Below are 21108 nucleotides of genomic sequence, written 5' to 3' on the forward strand. Positions count from 1 at the left end.
AAGTGAAATGGGTCCTAGAGGATTTGGGCAGAGCACCAACAGTGCCCACTACATTCTGCCAGAACACGAGCTCTTCAGAAAGGGGTCTGTGTTTCACTCACTCGTGTATCCAAAGCTCCTACATGAGTACATGTTACATAGCAGGTGATCACTAAACATGTGTTGAATTAAATGGAATTATCAAAAGAAATAAATATTTCCTTTATTGCTTCTGTCTTTTGTGCCTTGCTGCTGAAGGTCTTCCACACTCAAGATAATAAAAAGTTTTCCTGTAGTTTCCTTTAATATGTTTTATGGTTGTGTTTCTTACATTAACTTTTTAACTCCCCTGGAGTCATTTATTTTTCTTCATGCTAACTGGTTTGTTGAGGTATAATTTATATTCAGCAAAGTTTACAAACACTAAATTTATGCATCGATAAATTTTTACATATGTATACACTCATATAACCACCAGCCAGATTAAGATACAGAACATTCCCAACAGTCTAGAAAGCTCTGTTGTGCCCTTTCCAATCAATAATAATCTCCCCAATAGAGGTAACCACTATTCTGTCTTCTATCACCATAGAGTATGAAAATGAATTAAAAGTCTCAAATTGAAGAACAAAAAAGTTGAAATAATTTAAAATTTCAAGACAGACATAAAACAATTAGGTTGTGTTCTTTTACACGAAGGCAAACAAAGGCTAAAACTCATTAAAATATGGGTTTTGACCATGAAACAGAGAGCCAAACAGCAGTGGTAGACAGAAGCAAAATGACCTGATAAAGCAGAGGGAACAGGTCAAATCGATTGCTCTGCCTTCCCCATTGAGGCCCACCTGGAATCAATGTTTGTGTGTGGCGGCAGAGTGGGGTCAAGGTTCATTACTGTCCATGTGGATCTCTATCCAGTGACCGGGCACCCTTGACTGGAAAGGTTGTCAGGTTCCCAAGGTCCTCCAGTGCTCCCTCTGTCATAAATGAACTGCCTGTGTAGGTGGGGGTCTGCGTCTCAGCTCTGCTTTTTCTCCCTTTGGGCCCCCTGTTCCAGCCTGCACCAATGCCACACTGTCTTAGTTGCAAAAAATAAAAACTAAATTTATAAAACAAATGGCACAATTAAAGTAAGGAAGTGATAACAATAAATGCAATTTAAGATCAAGGGAAATAAAGGAGAAGTAGGAAGCTGGAAACTTAGGGAGGTGTCTGGTGAAGGGGCAGGAGTATAAGAGGCCTGGGGTTCAAGGTCTCTGTAGTTAGCTTCTCAGGTCAGTCCTTGGGCCAACCTGCTCATCTTTGGGTCAGGGGCTTAGTCTGGACTGGGAGAGGCAGGCTGGGGTCTGTTGCTTTCTAATGTCAGTAATGACAAAGGTCATGTATACATGGTATCAGGGAGGGCCGTTGATACCACTGTCAATTACTGAAGCTAGGTTTTGACCAAGAAAAAAGATGTCAAGATGTGGTTTTGCTGAGAAGAAGCTGCACTCATTACAGCCACCAGCTCAACTGTTTGCAGTGAAATAACACGTGTGTAGGTCATCCCATGTAAGTAACGTTAAGTTTGTTGTACTTGAAAATGGCAATGAAGTCCATTTTCACATATTCAGCTTTCAAAATGTATTCTATATTTATATTGGATGTCATCACTTAAAACAAATAAGAGAGAACTTAAGTCATGACTCCTCCTTATAAGACTTTTATTAATGCCAGAAGTGAAATAGTAAAAACACAATGAATTTTTAAAAACCAGCATGATTGTGGGTACAAAGATGGTATGGAAGGGGACTGAGGGAGCCTGAGGGGAGAAAGCCAGGCCTGAAGGGAGCCTTTAGTCTTGATTGGGACCTAAAGGCCATGATTCAGCTGATCTTTTTTCCACAGTGAAATGGCCTGGACACTGACCTCCACAGGATCACTCCGTGATAGCCAGGCTGTTTGCTAGGCCTTAGGGCTCCTCCCTCCCCAAGGAAAGCTTAACTCCCAACATTCCTGGGATTGTGGCCTTATGGGCTTGCAGGCTTGAGACCCTTCCATCCCCTCTTCTGCACTACACAACACCTGATCTAGAAGAATTTCCTAACGAAAAAAGATGGAAGCAAAGCAGAGAGGAACTAGAAAAAACAATGTGGGAGTAACTGCTGCATTGTCCTGTTAGGTTGATTCCCCAATCCTCTAGAAGATGCACCCTGCACAGTGTAAAGACATGCCATATGCACTTGATTTGGAATATCTGGGATCATTTCTGTTAAAAAAAACAAAACCCTCAGACCCTGGTCAGAATCATAGCCCTCTGTCACACACGGATTATCTCCACCAGAAAACAAGATTTGGCCAGCATTGTTTTGACTTAATGGTGACTTTCTCAGGAGGATATGCTGCTGTCAGCTCAAAAACTGCCTGTACTTTGTATCACTGACTTATTACGCTTTTGTGTATCCATTAGCAGTTTTATCAAAGCAGGACATAATCGCATACACCCTGGAATTGAGAGTGAAGTCATCTTTTTTTAAAACCCCTAATTAATCACTTCCAAACAAGTAACACCACTCAAATGTGTATTGCTTCATGCAGTAAATATGTCCCTGGAAATGTTTTGTAGAAACAGATTTTTTCCTTTTGGTCAGTTGGATGACTCTTCACTAGTGACATATTTTCAGCTGTATTTACTTTTCCGATCTATCTTCAATCTGGTATGGTTCTTGACATTTGGACAAACAATTTTTCTGCACTGACCTTTGGCAGTAATCAATGATCTAAACACAGGTGCTCTACACATAAGGAAGCTACCGTCTATAGGAACTGGCAGTCTGCAGCCCTGGATTCTTGCCTGAAGCTCTGTGGCTCTTCACAAGTCCCATAGGGAAGAAGGCAGCTCTTTACAGGCTCTAGCTGGGGTGCAGTGATATGGGGCCAGCCGCGGCTGTGGGGAGCCTTTTCCTTGTTCCGTCCAGGCTCAGTAAGGACTCTTCACTCAGTTAAAGCACTTGGCAGTTTTTCCTCACCTTGCTCCAGGAAAAAAATGATGTCTCCAGATCCTGCTTCTTTGAACATCAAAATTACTCCTCTCATGGTATGAAAAACTAAGACTTTGGCATTTACTTACCTTTGGGGCAGTCTGAAACCCTGAAACCCTGCAGCAAAGCCTAAAACTGCTTTGACTAACCCTGACTGTCATAGACCTGCCTGCCTATTTGATTCTTCCTTATATATAAGACACAGTGCCAGTCAGAATGGTAGACCAGTATCTGCTTAATTCTTAGTTGTTCAGATCTATCTTCCTGCTGCAGGTGCTCAGAAGGATAAGGAAGGGGCATTAAGTAAAATCACATGCCCAACTGAGTCTTTATTCTTCCCCAGTGCCCGATAAAGGACCTAGTCATCACTAAAGCAGAAGAGAAAAATTAGCGAGGAAACCTGAGACCAGAACTCATTGTTTTTCTGTTTGTTTTTCTGGTCGTAATTCTTTATCAGTCAAAAGCTTGGGTCCAGCATAGGATATTCAGGGAAGATTTGTGCCTTCCCCAAGGTGGCAAAAATTCTTCTGCAAACAGTAGCTAGCTGGCAGGAAACACATTGCAAAGGGACCACATGCTCCAAGAATGGATTTTACACTGATCGTCAGGAAGTATTTCTAATGGTAACTACTGATTATGTTAGAGTTCCCTGTTTGGACACCATACAAAGGAACCCTGGCTTGACACATATACCTTTCAAGTATAAAAACACCTGCTCAAAATCCTATGAAATGGAGAGGAGATGATGGCTCATCTTGCATCTGCACATGTTTCCCACGTGTCTTCAAGGTTGACCACACTTATGGATTTCATCACAATCCTCAGACGCAGTGTGAGACAGTGCAATGAGCCTTCAATAGGCAGCCTGGCCAACTCTATTCTAAGCCTGACTCTGTGTCTCAGCTCTATGAGTGATCTTGGGCAAAGTGTTCCCTCCTCTGCTTCTCAATTTTCTTTTTTTCAAAGTGGGAACAACAATCTTTGCCAAGCCTAGCTTCCGAAGTCTTTTAGGGAAAGAGATGAGAAGATGCATGTGAAAGCATTCTGGGAAAAGGCCAACAGCAACGGAACACTTAGCCACAGGTAGCAGCTTAACCAGGACATCCTTAAAGCCACCAGTATCATCTGATAAGCTCATCCTGGAGCCCAGGATTCAGTGCTCTTTTCACTTGAATTATCTTTCTTTGGGGATAGAAATGATTTGTCTGCTGGAGTTTTTGGAGTAAGAAGCATAGATTCTGCCACTGTTGCTGGGCTTGATTTCCTCAGCCATGTTTTTAGGACAAGATGGTCTCCAGGTGCCTCTCTCCTGGGATAATTTATGATTCCAAAGGAAACACAGGAGAGAAGTCAGAATTTCAGGTATTGGAGTCAAATGATCCTATCCTGTCAGTAGCAATACTGACTCCAATCTACACTCCAAACACTTCACTGGAGAGATTTTTAACCAAGCTCTGGGAAAAATATTCGCCCAAGTGTTGTTTTTGTTGTTCCAACTCTGCCTGAATGAATGGGGTTTTCTACATCTCAGTCTGCAGCTGTGGAATCCTCCATGTCTGCCTCTTGTGACTGTGGAGCCAACTCCAAGCATCCATGAGGCTCTGGGCATGAACAAGTGTGGACAGAGAAGGAAACTGTTGTGACAGGCAGGGGCAGCAGCAGGGGCTGGACTTCCTCAGAGCCTCCTCTGGGAGGAGATTGCTTCCTTCTTCTCTCTGTTCAATGTGTACAAATAGATCCTCTGTCCCAAAGATTCTTGCTAAGCCCATGGAAATTACACATTCTCTCTGCATCTTGACTGGCATTGACCACCGGTGCAATTCTAGCAAAAAAACCTGAAAGCGAGCCCCATGCTTCCCTGTCTCACACACAGCCCAAGCTCACATGTCTCACGCTTTAGATTGTCTCTCATCCGTCCACTCCTGCTTTGTGCTCTGGAGAGCTTGTGTCTTCTGCTCATCCACTTGGACATAGTCTACTCTTTGTTCTTCTGAAAGGAGAAGTTTCTGAAGGGAGAGAACAAAAAGGATTTCATTACACTGAATTAAAAAATTCAGAAAAATGTCAGCCCTTCTGTGGTAGATTACAGCGTTGTTAAAGATTTGCTGCCCCTTCCTCCCGGGTCATTCCCTGCAGAAGCGTTATTATACTTTTTATGTATGTGTATAAATATCTCTTTGTCTCTGCTTCCTTCAGCTTTGCTCTAACCATTTGACTTGCTTCGACTGATATAATGTGAGTGGCTAAGTGACATGTGCCAATCTGAAAGAGAAAAAAGGCATCCTGTGATTCTGCAATCTCTCCTTTTCCTCTGCCAGGAGACCAGCATGCTCCTCCCACCTGGGCCCTGGATTAAAGATGACTTGGAATGCCAAGGCCCTAGCCTGCCATGGACTGTCCCATGAGCAACAACTGAAAAACGCTTTGCCATTGCAAACCACTGAGACTTGGGGGTTGTTTGTCTTGGCTGCATAGTCTACCAAAATTGATTAATGCACCTTTTGTACTTGTCAGTTTCACCTGACCAGCTTTTCTGGTGTATCAGTTCAGGTTTTTGGAATGAAATTAAAGGTAAAGGAGAAATGGGAGTTCATTCAGCAAAAAGGAAAGGAAGACTTCCAGGCTTTTTTTCTGCATACAAACAATGGAATCATACTATATCTCCTGTTTGGCAAGCAGCTTTTCTCATCAAACACTACATTGTTAGGCACAGTTTAGATTATTACCATCCCTTATTCAAAAATATTTAGCTGTTGTCCACTACTTACTATTCACTTATTCCACGGCTTACACTCTGCAGTGAGTGACACTAGTTAATGGCTAGGTCCGCTTACATGTATTAATCGTTTAATCCTCACAACAGGTCTCATTGTAGCTGTTATTAATTCTGATCCCCACTTTACAGATCAGACTACTACCCAAAGGAGTCAAAACTGCCCATACTGGCAACTGAGGCCCTTTACTGAGGGCTCCTGTCACCACTTCCCAGAGTCTAGCCAAACTAGGCTGTTGCCTCTTCCCTAAGCAGGCCCTTCCTCTAACTAGAGTGCCCTTTAACCCACCCGCATCTCTGCCGGAGAAATTTGTCTATAAACTTTATGGTCCAAGTTTTGAAGAGCATGAACACTACATACATTCTTACATATACACCCAAAGAACATACCCCAGAGGAAATATGCCAAGATTTCTGGGAGGCAGAATTAGGGCTTATTTTAATATTCTTCAGTGTACATGTCTGTATGTTTAAGACTTTCCAACGAGAACACGCATGGTTGAATCATCAGAAAAATCTAAACAGAAATACAATATCATTGGAATTCTCAGACACAAAGTCCTTCCTACCTGTTGTACAGGGGCTGGTGATGCTGAATTGAAGTCCAGGGCTAAATAATCCAGGCTGAATTTCTTCGTGCACGTCAGAGCACCACTGCTCAGGGAGTTGGCTGTTCTGTGCTCCTGCTAGAAACCAACATCACAGGACTCAGGTTCACAATGTCTGGCCGGGCTGCCCAAGGGAAGAGGGGAGAGTCGTGTCTCCACTTGAGCAGCTGGTGTCAGATCCTAACAAAGTGACCTGAAGAGACCTGTGCAGATCAGCCTACAAGTCTTAGTGAGAGCTGTCATCTGAAATACAATAGAGCCAATCCGGACTTCACATGAAGCTATACCTTTCTTCACCATGGAAACAGTTGGCCAAAATCTCCCCCAAGAATTCGTTTTATGGATTTGACAGGCCTGTGATACCTTAGAGATTAAATCCTGAGAAGATCAACTTTGTGTTTACCACTCCTTTTCTTTTTAAATATGGTTTTATGAGTGTGTAAGTATCCTTAAATCACATATTGTTTAGTTTTGCCTGTTTTGAACTTTTACCAATAGAACCATATTGTATGTACTTTTTGTGACTTCAGTTTTTGCTCCATATTACGTACTTCGCATTCACCCATGTTGATGCACTAGCCCTATTTCATTAATTTTCACTGGAATACATTATTCTATTGCATGATGCATTTAACTGTTCCATCACCAATGGACATTTGAGTTGCTTCCAGTTTGGAGGCTCTTATAAGCAGTTCTGCCATGAGCATTTGTGCACCTGTAGGAGAATTTCTAGGGTGTGCACCTGGGAATAGAATTCCTGGGTTATAGGATGTGTGCACCTTCTGCTTTACTATCACCAAACTATTTTCTAAAGAGGCTGTGGTTGAACCAACCTACATGGGTACCAGCAGTGTACACGAACTCTTAGTGCTCCTTCTCCTGGCCAATACTTGGTATTGTCAGACTTTTTAATGTTTTTCCGACCTTATATGGGGAAAATGGTATTTTAGTGTGGTTTGATTTCCCATGCCCTTGATTATTACTTAATTTGCCACCTTTCATATGTTTGAGTCATTTTTTTTTTTTTTTTGCCTTCTGTGAATCGTCTGTTTAGATTTGGTTTTATTTTGCTAACTGTTATATTGAAGTACTTGTATTTTTCTGATTTTTCTCAGTACTTCCTCATACTTCATGGAGAGTAATAATTTGTTGGTTATGTGCATTGCAAATAGCCCATCACAGTCATAATTTGTCTCCTCATATTTTCTCCTAAAATTATAAAGTTTTTGCCCTTCACACTTAAGTAATAATCTAGCGTGAACTGATTTTAACATATGGTGGTGAAATAGGAAGACAATTCATTTCTTTCTTTGTTTTTACCCCACATGGACAACCATCCTTTCCCCAGTAATGCATCCTCTATTCATACAGCAAGTTTCCATATGTGAATAGATGTTGAGTTCTATCTAATACTTTTTCTGCATCTAATGAGATAATCACATCATTTCTTCCATTACTATATTAATGTGCTTGATTGACTTAATAGATTCTTTTAATTTATGGTTATAATAGCTTATCTCTCAGAGACTATTGGTAATAATAGATTTTTTAAAAAACGTTTCTCCTTCTGGTATAGTTTTTGTTTCTTCCAATTTGTTTGTTTTGGTCTCTATCCTTCATACCAGAGCTTTCCTGAAATGTCTGATGAAATCATTGGCTGTCTGCTCATATTTAAGAGTGAAAGACCAAAAAGATGATCCAAAGCTTTGAGGACATGGGTGGCACTTGTTAACTGTGGGGTTCACTGCAAGGTGATCCTGCTGGATGGTCTTCTTGGGGAGCCCCCAAAGTTGGGACCTAGGTCTTGCCTCTTGGGCTGCTCAAATGGCTCAGAAAACTATCTTCCAGTCGCCCAACTCAATTGTAAAGGCCTGGTTGTCAACATTCTGGAAAAGAAGGGCTGGGGAAATGGTTTGGGAATGGTTCTCATATCTGGTAAGCATATTTACTTAATCACCTTGTTTTTAGTATAGTATTCTGGTCAAATATGTCTAGTGTCCTCCCAGTGCAGAGACCCCTTGTTTTACTCTCTCCAGAGACTACATTTCAATTTTTCTGTGGAGTAGGAGATGAGAAGTCACAGTGGTCCACTTCCTTGGAGTGGGGGAAGGGATCTTGGGATTTCTCTACTGCTTACACAGACTTCTGACCACTACCCTTTCTTCTTTCCCTTCAGCCCTATTTTCAGAATTACATGCCATGGGCAATTCCTGAACCCTCTGGGTATTCTGCAGTATAACTCAAGTTGCTTTTTGCCTTCTCCCCAATGTATTTAGGATTTCACTTTTTTGGGTCTGATAAGTCATTTACTATACATCTACCTGCTTTCCGGTTTCCAATGTTACTGTTATCATCTTCTTCAATTCTTCACGCCCTTGTGGGTTTATGCTTTTAACAAATCCCTTTACTGTGATTTTAGAGGATTTTTTCAGATAGAGGGAAAATGGAAGACTGTGGCCAATCTGCCATCTTTAGTGAGAAGTCCATGAACGGACTCTCAAATGTTAAACCCACTTTGCACAACTGGGATAAATACAACTTGTTCATGTATATTCTCAGCTTTATAGAGTGCTGGATTTATTTTTCTAAAATCTTCTTTAGGATTTCTTTTGTAACAGCTTTATTGAGATATAATTCCATACCATACAATTCTCCATTTGAAGTGCACAATTCAGTGGTGCTTTGTATATTCACATATTTGTATAAGCATCGCCTCAATCAATTTAGAACATTTTCATCACCCTAAAAAGAAATCCTGCACCCCTTAGCCATTATTCCCCAGACCCACCATCTCCCCAAGCTGTAGGCAACCACCACCAATCTAATATCTGTATATATAGATTTGCCATTTTGGACACTTCATACAAATGGAATCATTCAATATGTGGTTGCCATATTGTGATTTATAAGAAATATATATTTGGTCATTCAGATGACCAAAATATATTCCTCATATACGTTTGATCTTCATCCACAGTTCCTGGCTCACAGCTCCCGAATCCCTTGGAATTTCCTAAGTGTTGAGAGTGACAAAGGTGTCTCTGGTTATATTAATAAGGTGACTTTTGGACCCCACCCAAGGATGGGGGCTGGTTGTCAGAAGAACCAACATGTGATTAGAAGGTTGGAACCCTCAGTTCCACCCCCTGACCTCTGTGAGGGGAGAGGGCCTGGAGTTCGAATCAATCACCAATGGCCAATGATTTAATCAATGACTATATAATGAAGCCTCCAAAAAAACCCAAGAGGACAAGGCTCAGAGAGCTTCCAGATTGGTGAACACATGGAGGTGCTGAGAGAGTGGCACATCCAGAGAGGGCATGGAAGCTCCATGCCCTTTCCCCATACTTTGTCCTATGCATCTCTTCCACCTGGCTGTTCCTGAGTTATATCCTCTTATAATAAACTTGTGATTGAGTAAGTAATGTTTCTCTGAGTCCTGTGAGCCACTCTAGCAAATTAATCAAATCTGAGGAGGTCAGAAGCACAGGTAACAGCCTGGGCTTGCGATTGGCATCTGAAGTGGTGAGGAGGCAGTCTTGTAGGACTGAACCCTTAACCTGTGGGATCTGATGCTATTTCCATGTAGATAGTGTCAGAATTGAGTTGGATTAAGTCGAATTCTGGAACACCCTTGCTGGTTTCTGAGAATTGCTTGGTGTTGTGTGGGAAGCCCCCATCCCCCCCACACAATGGAATTTGATACAGGAACCCAAAAGGGTGGTCTTTTGTGACTGATTTCTTTTACTCAGCATATTCTTTTCAAGGTTCATCCATGATGTTTCATGTATCAGTACTTGACTTCACTGTGTGGCTGTACCACATTTTATTTATCCATTCATCAGTTGCTGAACATTTTGGTTGGTCTCACTTATGGGCTATTATGAAAAATGCTACTGTGAATATTCTCATACGAGATTTGGTTGGATGTATTCTTCTTTAGGATTTTTTGACCTGCATGAATGAGTGAGATTGGTCTATAATTTCCACTTGTGTTATCGTTATTTATTTTGGTATCAAGCTATTTTAGCCTTATAAAATAAGCTGGGTAATATTTCCTCTTTTTCCATTCCCTGGGTGTGTTTTTATAAGATTGCAATGATCTCTTCCTTTTAGTAGAAAGTACCTGTAAAGTTGTTTGTGCTTCATGATCCTTTGTAATAAAAATTTCCTTACTGATTCAGTTTCTCTAATGGTTACATAACCATTCAGGTTTTCTATTTCTACTTGAGTCAGTTTTTTATATTGTTTTTCTGAGAATTTACCTATTTTCACCAAAGTTTTCAAATTCACTGGTATGAAGTTGTTCATAATAATCGCTTATATCATTAATCTCTGATGTATTTGCAATTTGATTGGTTATGCTCAATTTTAGTCTATTAAAAGAGTCAATTAGGTTGGTGTTGAGCCTCTCTAAGAATTTTGTTGGGACTGGCCTGGTGGTGTAGTGGTTAAGTTTGTGTGCTCTGTTTTGGCAGCCGGGTTTCGCCCGTTAGGATCATAGGCATGGACCTCACTGCTCATCAAGTCATGCTGTGGCGGCATTCCACATAGAAGAACTGGAAGGACTTACAACTATGTACTGGGGTTTTGGGGAGAAAAAAAGCACATCTTTTAAAAAAATGAATTTTGTTGTCTATTTTGTTCATTTCTGTTCTCGCCTTTATTCATTTTTCCTTCATGGGGTTTTTCAACTTATTATTATGAAAATCTTCTAACAATCGGCCAAACTGAAGAAAATATACTGTGAACACCCAAATACCCACCATCTACATTCTACCACTAACATTTGACTACACTAAACTGCCTGTGAGTTTTTGGACTGTCTGAGGATTGGTATCTTTCATGAATTGTGAGAAACTTTGCCATTATCTCTTTACATATTGCTTCACTCCTTTTTTTTTCTATTATCTTCTTCTGCAACTCTGACTAGACAAATGTTTGGCCTTCACATACTATCTTCCATGTCTCAACTTTCTTTCTCTATGTTTTTATCTCCTTGTCCTGATTTATTAGTAACTTCTTTTTCTTTTTAAAGATTTTTTTATTTTTTTCCGTTTTCTCCCCAAAGCCCCCCAGTACATAGTTGCATATTCTTCGTTGTGGGTCCTTCTAGTTGTGGCATGTGGGATGCTGCCTCAGTGTGGTTTGATGAGCAGTGCCATGTCCGCGCCCAGGATTCAAACCAACGAAACACTGGGCCGCCTGCAGCGGAGTGCACGAACTTAACCACTTGGCCACGGGGCCAGCCCCCATTAGTAACTTCTTCACAACTATCTTCCGTTTTACTAAATGACTCTCTGAGTTTAGTCTGTTTAACTCATCCATTGAGTTTCTAATTTCATCCTTATTTTTATGTCTAGAAGTTCTAAATGGTCTTTTCTAATGCACCTGGTCATCTTTTAATAGTATCTTGTTACTCAGTCCAACTTTCAACTCATCATCTTATTTCTTTAAATATATCAAACATAATTATTTTACATTCAAAATCCAATCTTTCCAAGAATGGCTTATTTCTATATTGGATTCTTGCTTGTAATTCCTATTGATTCTCAGGTTTTGTAATTTCTCAACATTTTTGGCCCCAGGGATTCTCCTTCCTTTCTTGTCGGTTGAGTTTTGTATTTTAAAAATATATTCTTTACCATTTTAAGATATTTTATATGGGAGTGTGTGGTTTTCACAGTACCTTGCCTACAGAAGTGTCCCATCAAAATTTTAAAAAATAGAACAAATGTAGCTCCACTTCTAGTAGGGTTGGATTAAGTAATTTTGACCACTTTCCCACAGAGAATAATATTTATTTTTTTATTTTTATGGTAGAATTTGATGAATTGTTTCCAAAATTTATATGAGACTAGAAAGGACCAAAAATAGCCAAAGAAACTTTCAGTAAGAGAAATAAAGCAGGATGACTCACTTTCCTAGATATCAAGACTTATCAAACTATAGTAACTTGTGTAGTGTGGTATTGTCCAAAGGTAGACATGTAGACAAATGGAACAGAATTGAGAGTTCATAAAAAGACCCATCACATATGGATACTTGATTTATGGCAAATTTGGCATTGCAAAATAATGGCAAATGATAGTAATTTTAAATAAAAGGGGCCAGATTGATTAGAGAAGCATGGGGGAGCAAATGAAACTTGACTCTCACCTCAAATAATACAGAAAAATTAATTCCAGGTGCATAGTAGGCCAAAATGTGAAAGGTAAAAGTATAAGCCTTCTGGGAAATAACCAAAATTCACCCAAGATTACACAGATCGTGTTACATAGCTACTAAAGAAATTGAATTCACCCAAACAGTTTCACTGGTGAATTATACAAAAAAAATTAAAGAACGAATAACACTAATTCTACATAATCTGTTCCAGAAAATAGAAGAAGAGGTAACACTTCCTGAGGAGCCCAGTATTACCTTGATAACAAAACCAGACAAAGATACTACGAAGAACCTATAGATCAACTTCCATCATGAATATAGACACAAAATTCTCAACAAAATGTTAGCAAATCAAATCCAGCAAGACATAAAAAGAATAAAACACCATGACAAAATTGGATTCATTCAGTGAATACAAGAGTAGTTCAACATTCAAAAATAAATCAGTGTAGTCCACAATATTAACAGTCTAAAGAAGAAAACTAAATGATCATATCAATGAATGCAGAAAAGCATTTGATAAAATTTAACATCCATTCATGATAAAAAAAAAAAATCTCTCAGCAAACTAGGAACAGAAAAGAGTCTCCTTAAGCTGATAAAGAGCGTCTATAAAATTCCTACAGCTAACATCATACTTAATAGTGAAAGACTGAATGCTTTCCCGCTAAGATGGAGACAAAGAGATTTATCTCTCCACATCTAGTGACCATTGTACTGGAAGTATTTGCCTGGTGGTAAGGCAAGCAAAAGAATGAGAGCACACAGATTGAAAAGGAAGAACTAAAGCACTATATTCACAGCTAAGTTGATCATATAAGCAGAAAACCCCAAGGATCTAAAGAAAATAAAAACCTCTGATGATTAATAAGTGAATTTCGCAAGGTTTCAGGATACAAGGCTAACACACAAAAATCAATCATATTTCTATATACTACCAATGGACAATTGGAAGCTGAAATTACAAAAATGTCATTTACTATAGCTCCAAAAAATGAAACACTTAGATAGAAATCTAATAAAACATGCATAAGATCTATATGTTCAAGTTACAAAATTCTAAGGAAAGAAATAAAGAAAATCTTAATAAACGGAATAATGTACCATATTCACGAATTGGAAGATTCAGTATAGTACAGATGTTGATTCTCCTGAAATTTATTCATAGATTTAATACAATTCCAATAAAAATCTAATCAGGATATTTTTGTAGACAAAAGCTTATTTCAAAATTTCTATGGAAAGGTAAAGGAAATAGAATAACAAATTAAAAAAAATAAGATTGAAGTTGGAAAAAATATACTTCCTATTTTAAGATTTACTGTAAAGCTTCAGTAATCAAGACTGTCATATAGACAAAATGATAGACATATAGATCAGTGGAACAGAATAGAAAGAGTACAAAAACATGCCCAAGTGATTTTTTACAAAAGTGTAAAAGCAATTCAATGAACAAAAGATTGTCTTTTCAACAAATGGTATTGGAATATTTGGAAATCCATAAGCAAAAATCATCCTCAACATCATCTCACGTCTTATACAAAAATTAGCTCAAAATGGATCACAGACCTTAATGTAAAGCCTAAAACTGTAATACTTTTAGAGAAAAAACAGGAAAAAAATCATAATGACTTAGGATTAGGCAAAGACTTTTTAGACATGATAACAGTCCATGAATGAAGAAAGCCAATAAATTAGGCTTAATCAAATTTACAATCTCTGCACTGCAAAAGACAGAAGACCATGAAAAGACAAGCTCCAGACTCAGAGAAAATATTGGCAAGTCACATATCTACTGGATGACTTGTATGCAGATAATATAAAGAGCTCTCTAAACTCAAAATAAGAAAATAAACAACCCAATTAAAACTTGGGCAAAAGACTTTAATGGATACTCCACCAACGAGGATATATGGATACCAAGTAAGCACACAAAAATATGTTGAACATCATTTTCCATTAGGGAAATATATGTTAAAACCACAATGAGATACCACTACATGCCTAATAGAATGTCTGTTAAAAACAACAAAACTGTAATACCAAGTATGCTCCAGTAGAGCAACTAGAACTCTCATGAATTGTCAGTGGGAGTGCAAAATGGTACAGCCACTATGGAAAAGGTTTTGGTAGTATCTTGTAAAGTTAAACATACAACTGATGACCCAGTTAAACATAGTTCATGACCCAGCGATCTCACTCCTGGGTATTTACCCTAGAGCAGGGTTTTTCAACAGTGGAACTCTTAAATTTTGGGGCCAGATAATCCTTTGTTGTGAGGTGTTGTCCTATGCATTGTAGGATGTGTAGCAGCTTCCTGGAACTCTTCCTACTAAATGCCAGTAACACCACATCCTCCACCCCAGGTTGTGGCAGCCAAAAATATCTGTAGACATTTCCAAATGTCCCTTGGAGGGCTAAATCACTCCTGGTTGAGAACCACTGCCCCAGAGAAATGAAAACATATATCCACAAAAAATCTATAAAAGACCCTCAAGATCAAGAACAAGACAAAGATGCTCACTTTTGCTATTTCTATTCAACAAAGTATTGGAAGTTCTAGCCGAAGCAATTAGGCAAGAAAAAGAAATAAAAGGCATCCAAATTGGAAAAGAAGAAGGAAAATAATCTGTTTACTGATAACATGGTCTTATATGTAGAAAACTTAAGATTCCACGAAAAAAATAATAAACAAAAAATAAATTCAGCAAGGTTGCAGGATACAAAAGCAACACCCAAAATTCAGTTGCATTTCTACACACTAACAATGAAAAATCTGAAAAGGAAATTAAAAAAACAATTTCATATTACAATAGCATCAAAAAATAAAATATTTAGGAATAAATTTAACCAAGGAGACAAGACTTGTACACTGAAAACTACAAAACATTGCTGAAAGAAAGTAAAGCAGACATAAATAAATGGAAAGACATCCTGTGTACATGGATTGGAAGATTGAATACTGTTAAGAATACAACATTATCCAAAGCAATATGCAGATTCAAAGCATTCTCTCTTAAAATGCCAATGGCATTTTTTGGCAGAAGTAGAAAGATCCATCCTAAAATTCACATGGAATCTCAAGGAACTCTGAATAGCCAAATCAATCTGGAAAAAGAAGAACAAAGTTGGGGGACTCACACTTTCTGGTTTCTAAACTCACTATAAAGCTACAGTAATCAAAACAGTGTGATACTGGAATGAGGACAGACATACGGACCAATGTAATAGAATAAAGAGCCAGAAATAACCTTCACATATACGGTCAACTGATTTTCAACAAAGGTGCCAAGACCATTCAATGGGGAAAGAGCAGTCTTTTCAACAAATAAAGCCTGGAAAACTGGATATCTACATGCAAAAGCATAAAGTTGGACCCTAACCTTAGACCATATACAAAAATTAACTCAAAAAGGATCAAAGATCTCAACATAAGAGCTAAAACTATAAAACTCTTAGAAGAAAATATAAGGGAAAACTTCATGACGTTGGATTTGGCAATAATTTATTGGATATGATATCAAAAGCACAGGCTATAAAAGAAAAAAGAAGATAAATTTGACTCCATCAAACTTAAAAACTTTTGTGCCTCAAAGGACACTGTCAAGAGAGTGAAAAGACAGCCTACAGAATAGGAGGAAATATCTGCAAATCATTATCTGATAAGGGGTTAATATCCATAGTATATTTTTTAAAAAACTTCTACAACCCTAATAAAAAAAAGCAAACAACCCAATTCAAAAACGGGTAAAGAACTTGATTAGACATTTCTCCAAAGAAGATATATAAATGGCCAATAAGCATATGAAAAGATGCTTAACATCACTAATCATCAGGGAAATGTAAACGAAAACCACAATGAGATATCACTTCACACCCGTTAGGGTGGCTATTACAAAAAAAACCACAAATAAACCAAAAAGAGGAAAATAACAAGTTTTGGTGAGGATGTAGAGAAACTGGAAACATTTTGCATTACTGGTGGGAATGTTTTGGCTGCTGTGGAAAACAGCTTGGTGGTTCCTCAAAAAGTTAAACATAAATTACCATATGATCCAGCAATTCCACCTCTAAGTATATACCCAAAAGAAGTGAATGCAAAGACTCAAACACACCTGTACACCAATGTTTGTATCAGCATTATTTATAACAGCCAAAAGGTAGAAACAACCCAAATGTCCATCAACAGATGAATGGATAAACAAAATGTGGTGTATCCATACAATCGAGTATTAATCAGCCTTAAAAAGGAATGAAATTCTGATACATGCTACAATACAGATGAATCTTGAAAACACTATGCTAAATGAAAGAAGGCAGACACAAAAGAACAAATATTGTATGATTCTACTTATATGAGGTACCTAGAATAGGCAAATTCACAAAGACAGAAAGTAGAATAGAGGTTACCAGGGGTTTGGGGGAGAGGGACTAAGGAGTTATTGTTTAATGGTTTTCTGTCTGGAATGATGAAAAAGTTCTGGAAATGAAATACATAGTGGTGATGGTTGCACAACATTGTGAATGTACTTAATGCCACTGAATTGTACATCTAAAAATGGTTAAAATGGTAAATTTTGTTATGTATATTTTACTACAGTAAAAAAAACCCCCAAAAAACAAAAAAAAATCTGCAAAAGAGTGTTTATAACAATTCTATTCATACTTGCCAAAAAACTTGAAGCAATACAAATGTCCTTCAGTGGCTGAGTGGATAAACAAACTGTGGCACATCCGTATACTTGAATACTACTCAGCAAAAAACAGAAAGAACTGTCGACACGTGTAACAATTTGGATGAATCCCAAAGATATTATGCTGAGTGAAAGAAGCTAGTCTCAAAATATGGCATGCTGTGTGATTCCATTTACACAGCATTCTTGAAAAGACAAAACTATAGTGATGAAGAATACATCAGTGGTTGCCAGGGGTTAGGGCTGTGGGGAGGATATGACTACACACAGGTGGTACGATGGAATATCTTGGAGTAGTGGAGCTGCTCTATATCCTGATGGTGATGGTGGTTACACGAATTGAGATATAGGACTGCACACCAAGAGAAAGTCAATTTCACAGTAAGATAATCTAAAAACTAAAAGTATTATAATACCATAATAAAAAATTTAATGTGAGATTTAGAAGTCTAGAATTCTACTATAAAACCTTATAAAACCATTGAAATTAATGATGAGTTTGAAAAACCCATAGAAAAGAGATCATATAAATTAAAATTATGCTCATTCTCTAAATTTTCTATAATTTCACAAACATTTAAAGTAACTAAATAAGGTTACATAATTTTAATAAAATAAAACTTGTATTTCATCCCCTGGTCTAAATTTTTTCATTCAGATCAGAACTTATCCTCAAAGAGAAAAAAAACTAACGTGTGTAATTATGTGCAAAATCAAAATCACAGCACATTAGTTCTGTCTACCATATAGGGTTGTTATGTGGAACTAGTGAAAGAATGTAAATCAACGTCATTTGAAAATATCGTATTACTGAAGTTAAAAAAACACACAAGTGAATGAGATGGGATAGCCTTTAAACACACTTATATGGTGGATCCCTCACAGCTACCTTCCTTTGGCCAGTATTCAGGGCTGTTAATCTACTTGGTCGTATTGCCTAGTAATGCACAGAGACAGTCATTAATCAACTATTATAAACTTAGGCAAGAAATCAATCCTTAACTGTATTGTTAATAAAACACTGGTCTGTCTCACAATCTCAAAGATTAGAAATGCACCGCTAGTGTCTGGAATGACTCTGCACTTGCTTGTATTAGATTATAGATTCACTTCCTTTTTCTGTTCTCTGGAGACATAGTACAACTGGCCAGCAGCCTTTATAAAAGTGTTTTCTTCTAGAAGTTTCCCAAGGGCTATTACTAAGTGTGAAAAACATTGGGAAGACCACAGAAGATTTGTATATGAGTCACTTTCCATCTGCATATAGTTAAGTGCAGTTACAGCCCAAATTTTATCAAATAGAAAGGCAAAATGAAACATTTAATTACCACTTCACTGGAGATTATTGTTTTTAGATCTTTAATTGTCTATTATCCTTATGTATAGGAGGGCAGAATTGTCTTCTCAAAAGTATATATAGTCACAGTGCCTTGAACATTGTCCTTCTAAAATCTCTTTTCAAAATTTCAAAGTTCAGAGATTCTTTCCAGAGAATTTTCTCTAGTGTTCCCTACATTTTTAAATTTCAGAGTGGGCACAGTTCTGGCTAAAGTGCCTGATAATTTCCAGAGGTGCTAAAAGCCCCTCTCTTTCTTCAGAATCCAAGGTAAAGGAAACAGAAGGGACAACGGAGGGCAGGAACTGTAAATGGTTGATCAAAGGATGGAGATGTTGGGTCTCCATCCACTCAGGTACAGAAAGACCCTATAACAGGAGTCACCAGAGACTAAGACATATCCACAGCCCAGGACACTGTAGCTCCCTCCCAGTGGGACTCTAAGTGATTCATCCTTCAGAAAGGCTCAGAGGCAGTCGGGGCAGGGCCACCAGGTGGTCTGGTGGAAGGGAACACCCAACGTGAGTTTTTACACCTGAGACTCCAGACATCCAGGGAACTATAGACCTATTGGGGTCAAGCAGGATATCAGAGCCCTGGTGAAAAGAACTGTGGTATTACATACACCTCAGCCCTGGGGGCACTTGAAATACTGTGGCCTCAAAGTGGTACAAGAAGCTGAATACTGCAAGAAAGAAAACCAGCTTCAAATCAATTTGTTTCCAGTCTAGAAAACATTGTAACCTGGTATAACAATCAAGTGCTTGTTTTAAGATTGCACAGGGTTTTCTGAAGGATACGTTTCCTTTATAAATCAATTTATAAGAATATAGATTGGGGTGAAGAAAAGAAGAGTGTGTAAAATATAGGATTACCATTTGGATGTAGCTTTCTTCCTCTTCTCTGGAAATAGAATTGGCAAAAAATCTTGCAGAATTAATACCATTTCTTTCTGGAGAGAGAAAGCTGGTTCGATTGCTAAGAACAAAAATATGAATGAGGTCAAAGCAATGTCTTACAGCTGTTCTGAAAGCCAGCCAGGAACTGACATGACCCCCATGGGATTTCAGCCCTCCCCTTCCAGATACAATTTCCTTCCGGCCAAAGCAATTCCTGAAGCAGTAGAGACTGCCCAGCGGCTTCTGTTCCACTTTGGAGCAAATGGCTCCCATTCTCAAAGGCTACTTTTTTCCAGGCCCTCCTGTGACACAGCTCATGAGCTTTCTAAAAACAAACCAAGGCATTGTATCATTTAGAAAAAAAACCCCAAAACTCTCCTTTGAGGCTTTCTTGTGTCCATTTAAAATAACCAGGAAAAGTAAGAAAGTGTGGCCATTTCTCTGTCAGGATGAGAACAAGACTGTAAGTCAACTTTCGTCCTACTCCTGAGTCAGAAGCGCAGGTTGAGTCTCTTTGCAGTCTTGGCTGGAAATATAGCTCATCGCAGAATTTTATTTTACATAGTGATTGTGTCCTGTGGCATTTAGAGTGAACCAAGAAACTCCTGGGCCAGGCTCAGGACTCTGAAAATGCAACTTCTAAAAGGTAAGATGAGAGAGTGCAGATCCATTTCGGAGTTTGTCTACCAAGCCCTTGAACCATCAGTACTACTGGCCCTTCCCCCTGGGTCATAGCTGATTCTACTCAGGCTGGGGCAATACAAATTCCCTCTCCCAAGAAATGTGAATTGAGATTGAAAAAGAGCCTATCTCTGTTGGTACTGGAATTGTATCAGGTAAATAAGCTCGAGACCTATGGTACAGCTATCTTTGGCCATAAGGACTATGCAACAGAGAAAAGAGTTCTCCAAAGAAAGAGGAATGAGCAAATGTAAAGAGAGAAGCAGATGTGAGAGATGGAGAGAGAAGATTCCTCGGGTTCCCAGCAGCGCTCTAGTTCCCAATTCCAGTATCCTGGGAGATTCAGTTATATTCCTCCCTCTGTAATCTACAAAACACTTCTAGCTCATGATAATAAATCTCATCCCTCCTTTGGCTTAAGCTAGATCAAGTGGTTTTCAACTACATTTAATCAAAGAGGGCTAACTATGACCAAGAGTGTCTGTGCTGGAGGAGGGCCCTTTGAGCAATCAAAGACGTACCACGGCACTGTGCGAGTCCTGGTTAGAGACGCGTGTTCCCGGATAGTGGAGAGGTTTCTCAGGTCCAGGGGAGGTGGCTGTGCTACAAGATAACACACAATATCCAGTATGGTAAGTTGTTAGGAGTTCAAGGTCAGAATCTAAAGACTGTGAAACTATGACATTCCCCTTACCTAGCACATCAGATCCAAGTTTACTAACAAGCAGCACTGATGATGAGTGTAAATTTCACCGTCTTACTCTTTCCTGCCTTATTGGGAATGGAGAGGACAACTACTGAGCAAATGGTCCCATTACCAGCTTGAGGTAACAATGAGGTGATACATTTAGTCAACACACATTTCTTGAGAACTCACTATGTGTCAGGTATGGTTCTAGGTGATGGAAACACAGTATGAACAAAACAGATGAAATTCTCTGACCTTGTGG

General features: G+C 38.7%; 1 protein-coding gene across 7 annotated transcripts in view; it reads right to left on the reverse strand.

Moving 5' to 3' along the window:
* Nucleotides 1-21108, reverse strand: part of GAB3 (GRB2 associated binding protein 3) — a 99375-nt gene that overhangs the window by 11198 nt on the left and 67069 nt on the right. For 4 of the 7 annotated variants that reach the window (XM_014729313.3, XM_001494489.7, XM_014729315.3 and 1 more), the window contains 4 exons: nucleotides 20680-20761; nucleotides 19454-19556; nucleotides 6342-6458; nucleotides 1666-5005 (listed from right to left, as the gene is read on the reverse strand). In XM_014729313.3, coding sequence (XP_014584799.1) covers nucleotides 4889-5005; nucleotides 6342-6458; nucleotides 19454-19556; nucleotides 20680-20761 — 419 coding nt within the window. In that variant the 3' untranslated portion in view covers nucleotides 1666-4888. Of the gene's footprint in view, nucleotides 1-1665; nucleotides 5006-6341; nucleotides 6459-19453; nucleotides 19557-20679; nucleotides 20762-21108 lie in introns of those variants that run through there. The other 3 variants (XM_070257666.1, XM_070257667.1, XM_005614673.3) reach the window with 2 other exon arrangements.

This window comes from Equus caballus, chromosome X, assembly GCF_041296265.1.
Source record: "Equus caballus isolate H_3958 breed thoroughbred chromosome X, TB-T2T, whole genome shotgun sequence".
In the NCBI taxonomy this organism is placed as follows: domain Eukaryota; kingdom Metazoa; phylum Chordata; class Mammalia; order Perissodactyla; family Equidae; genus Equus; species Equus caballus.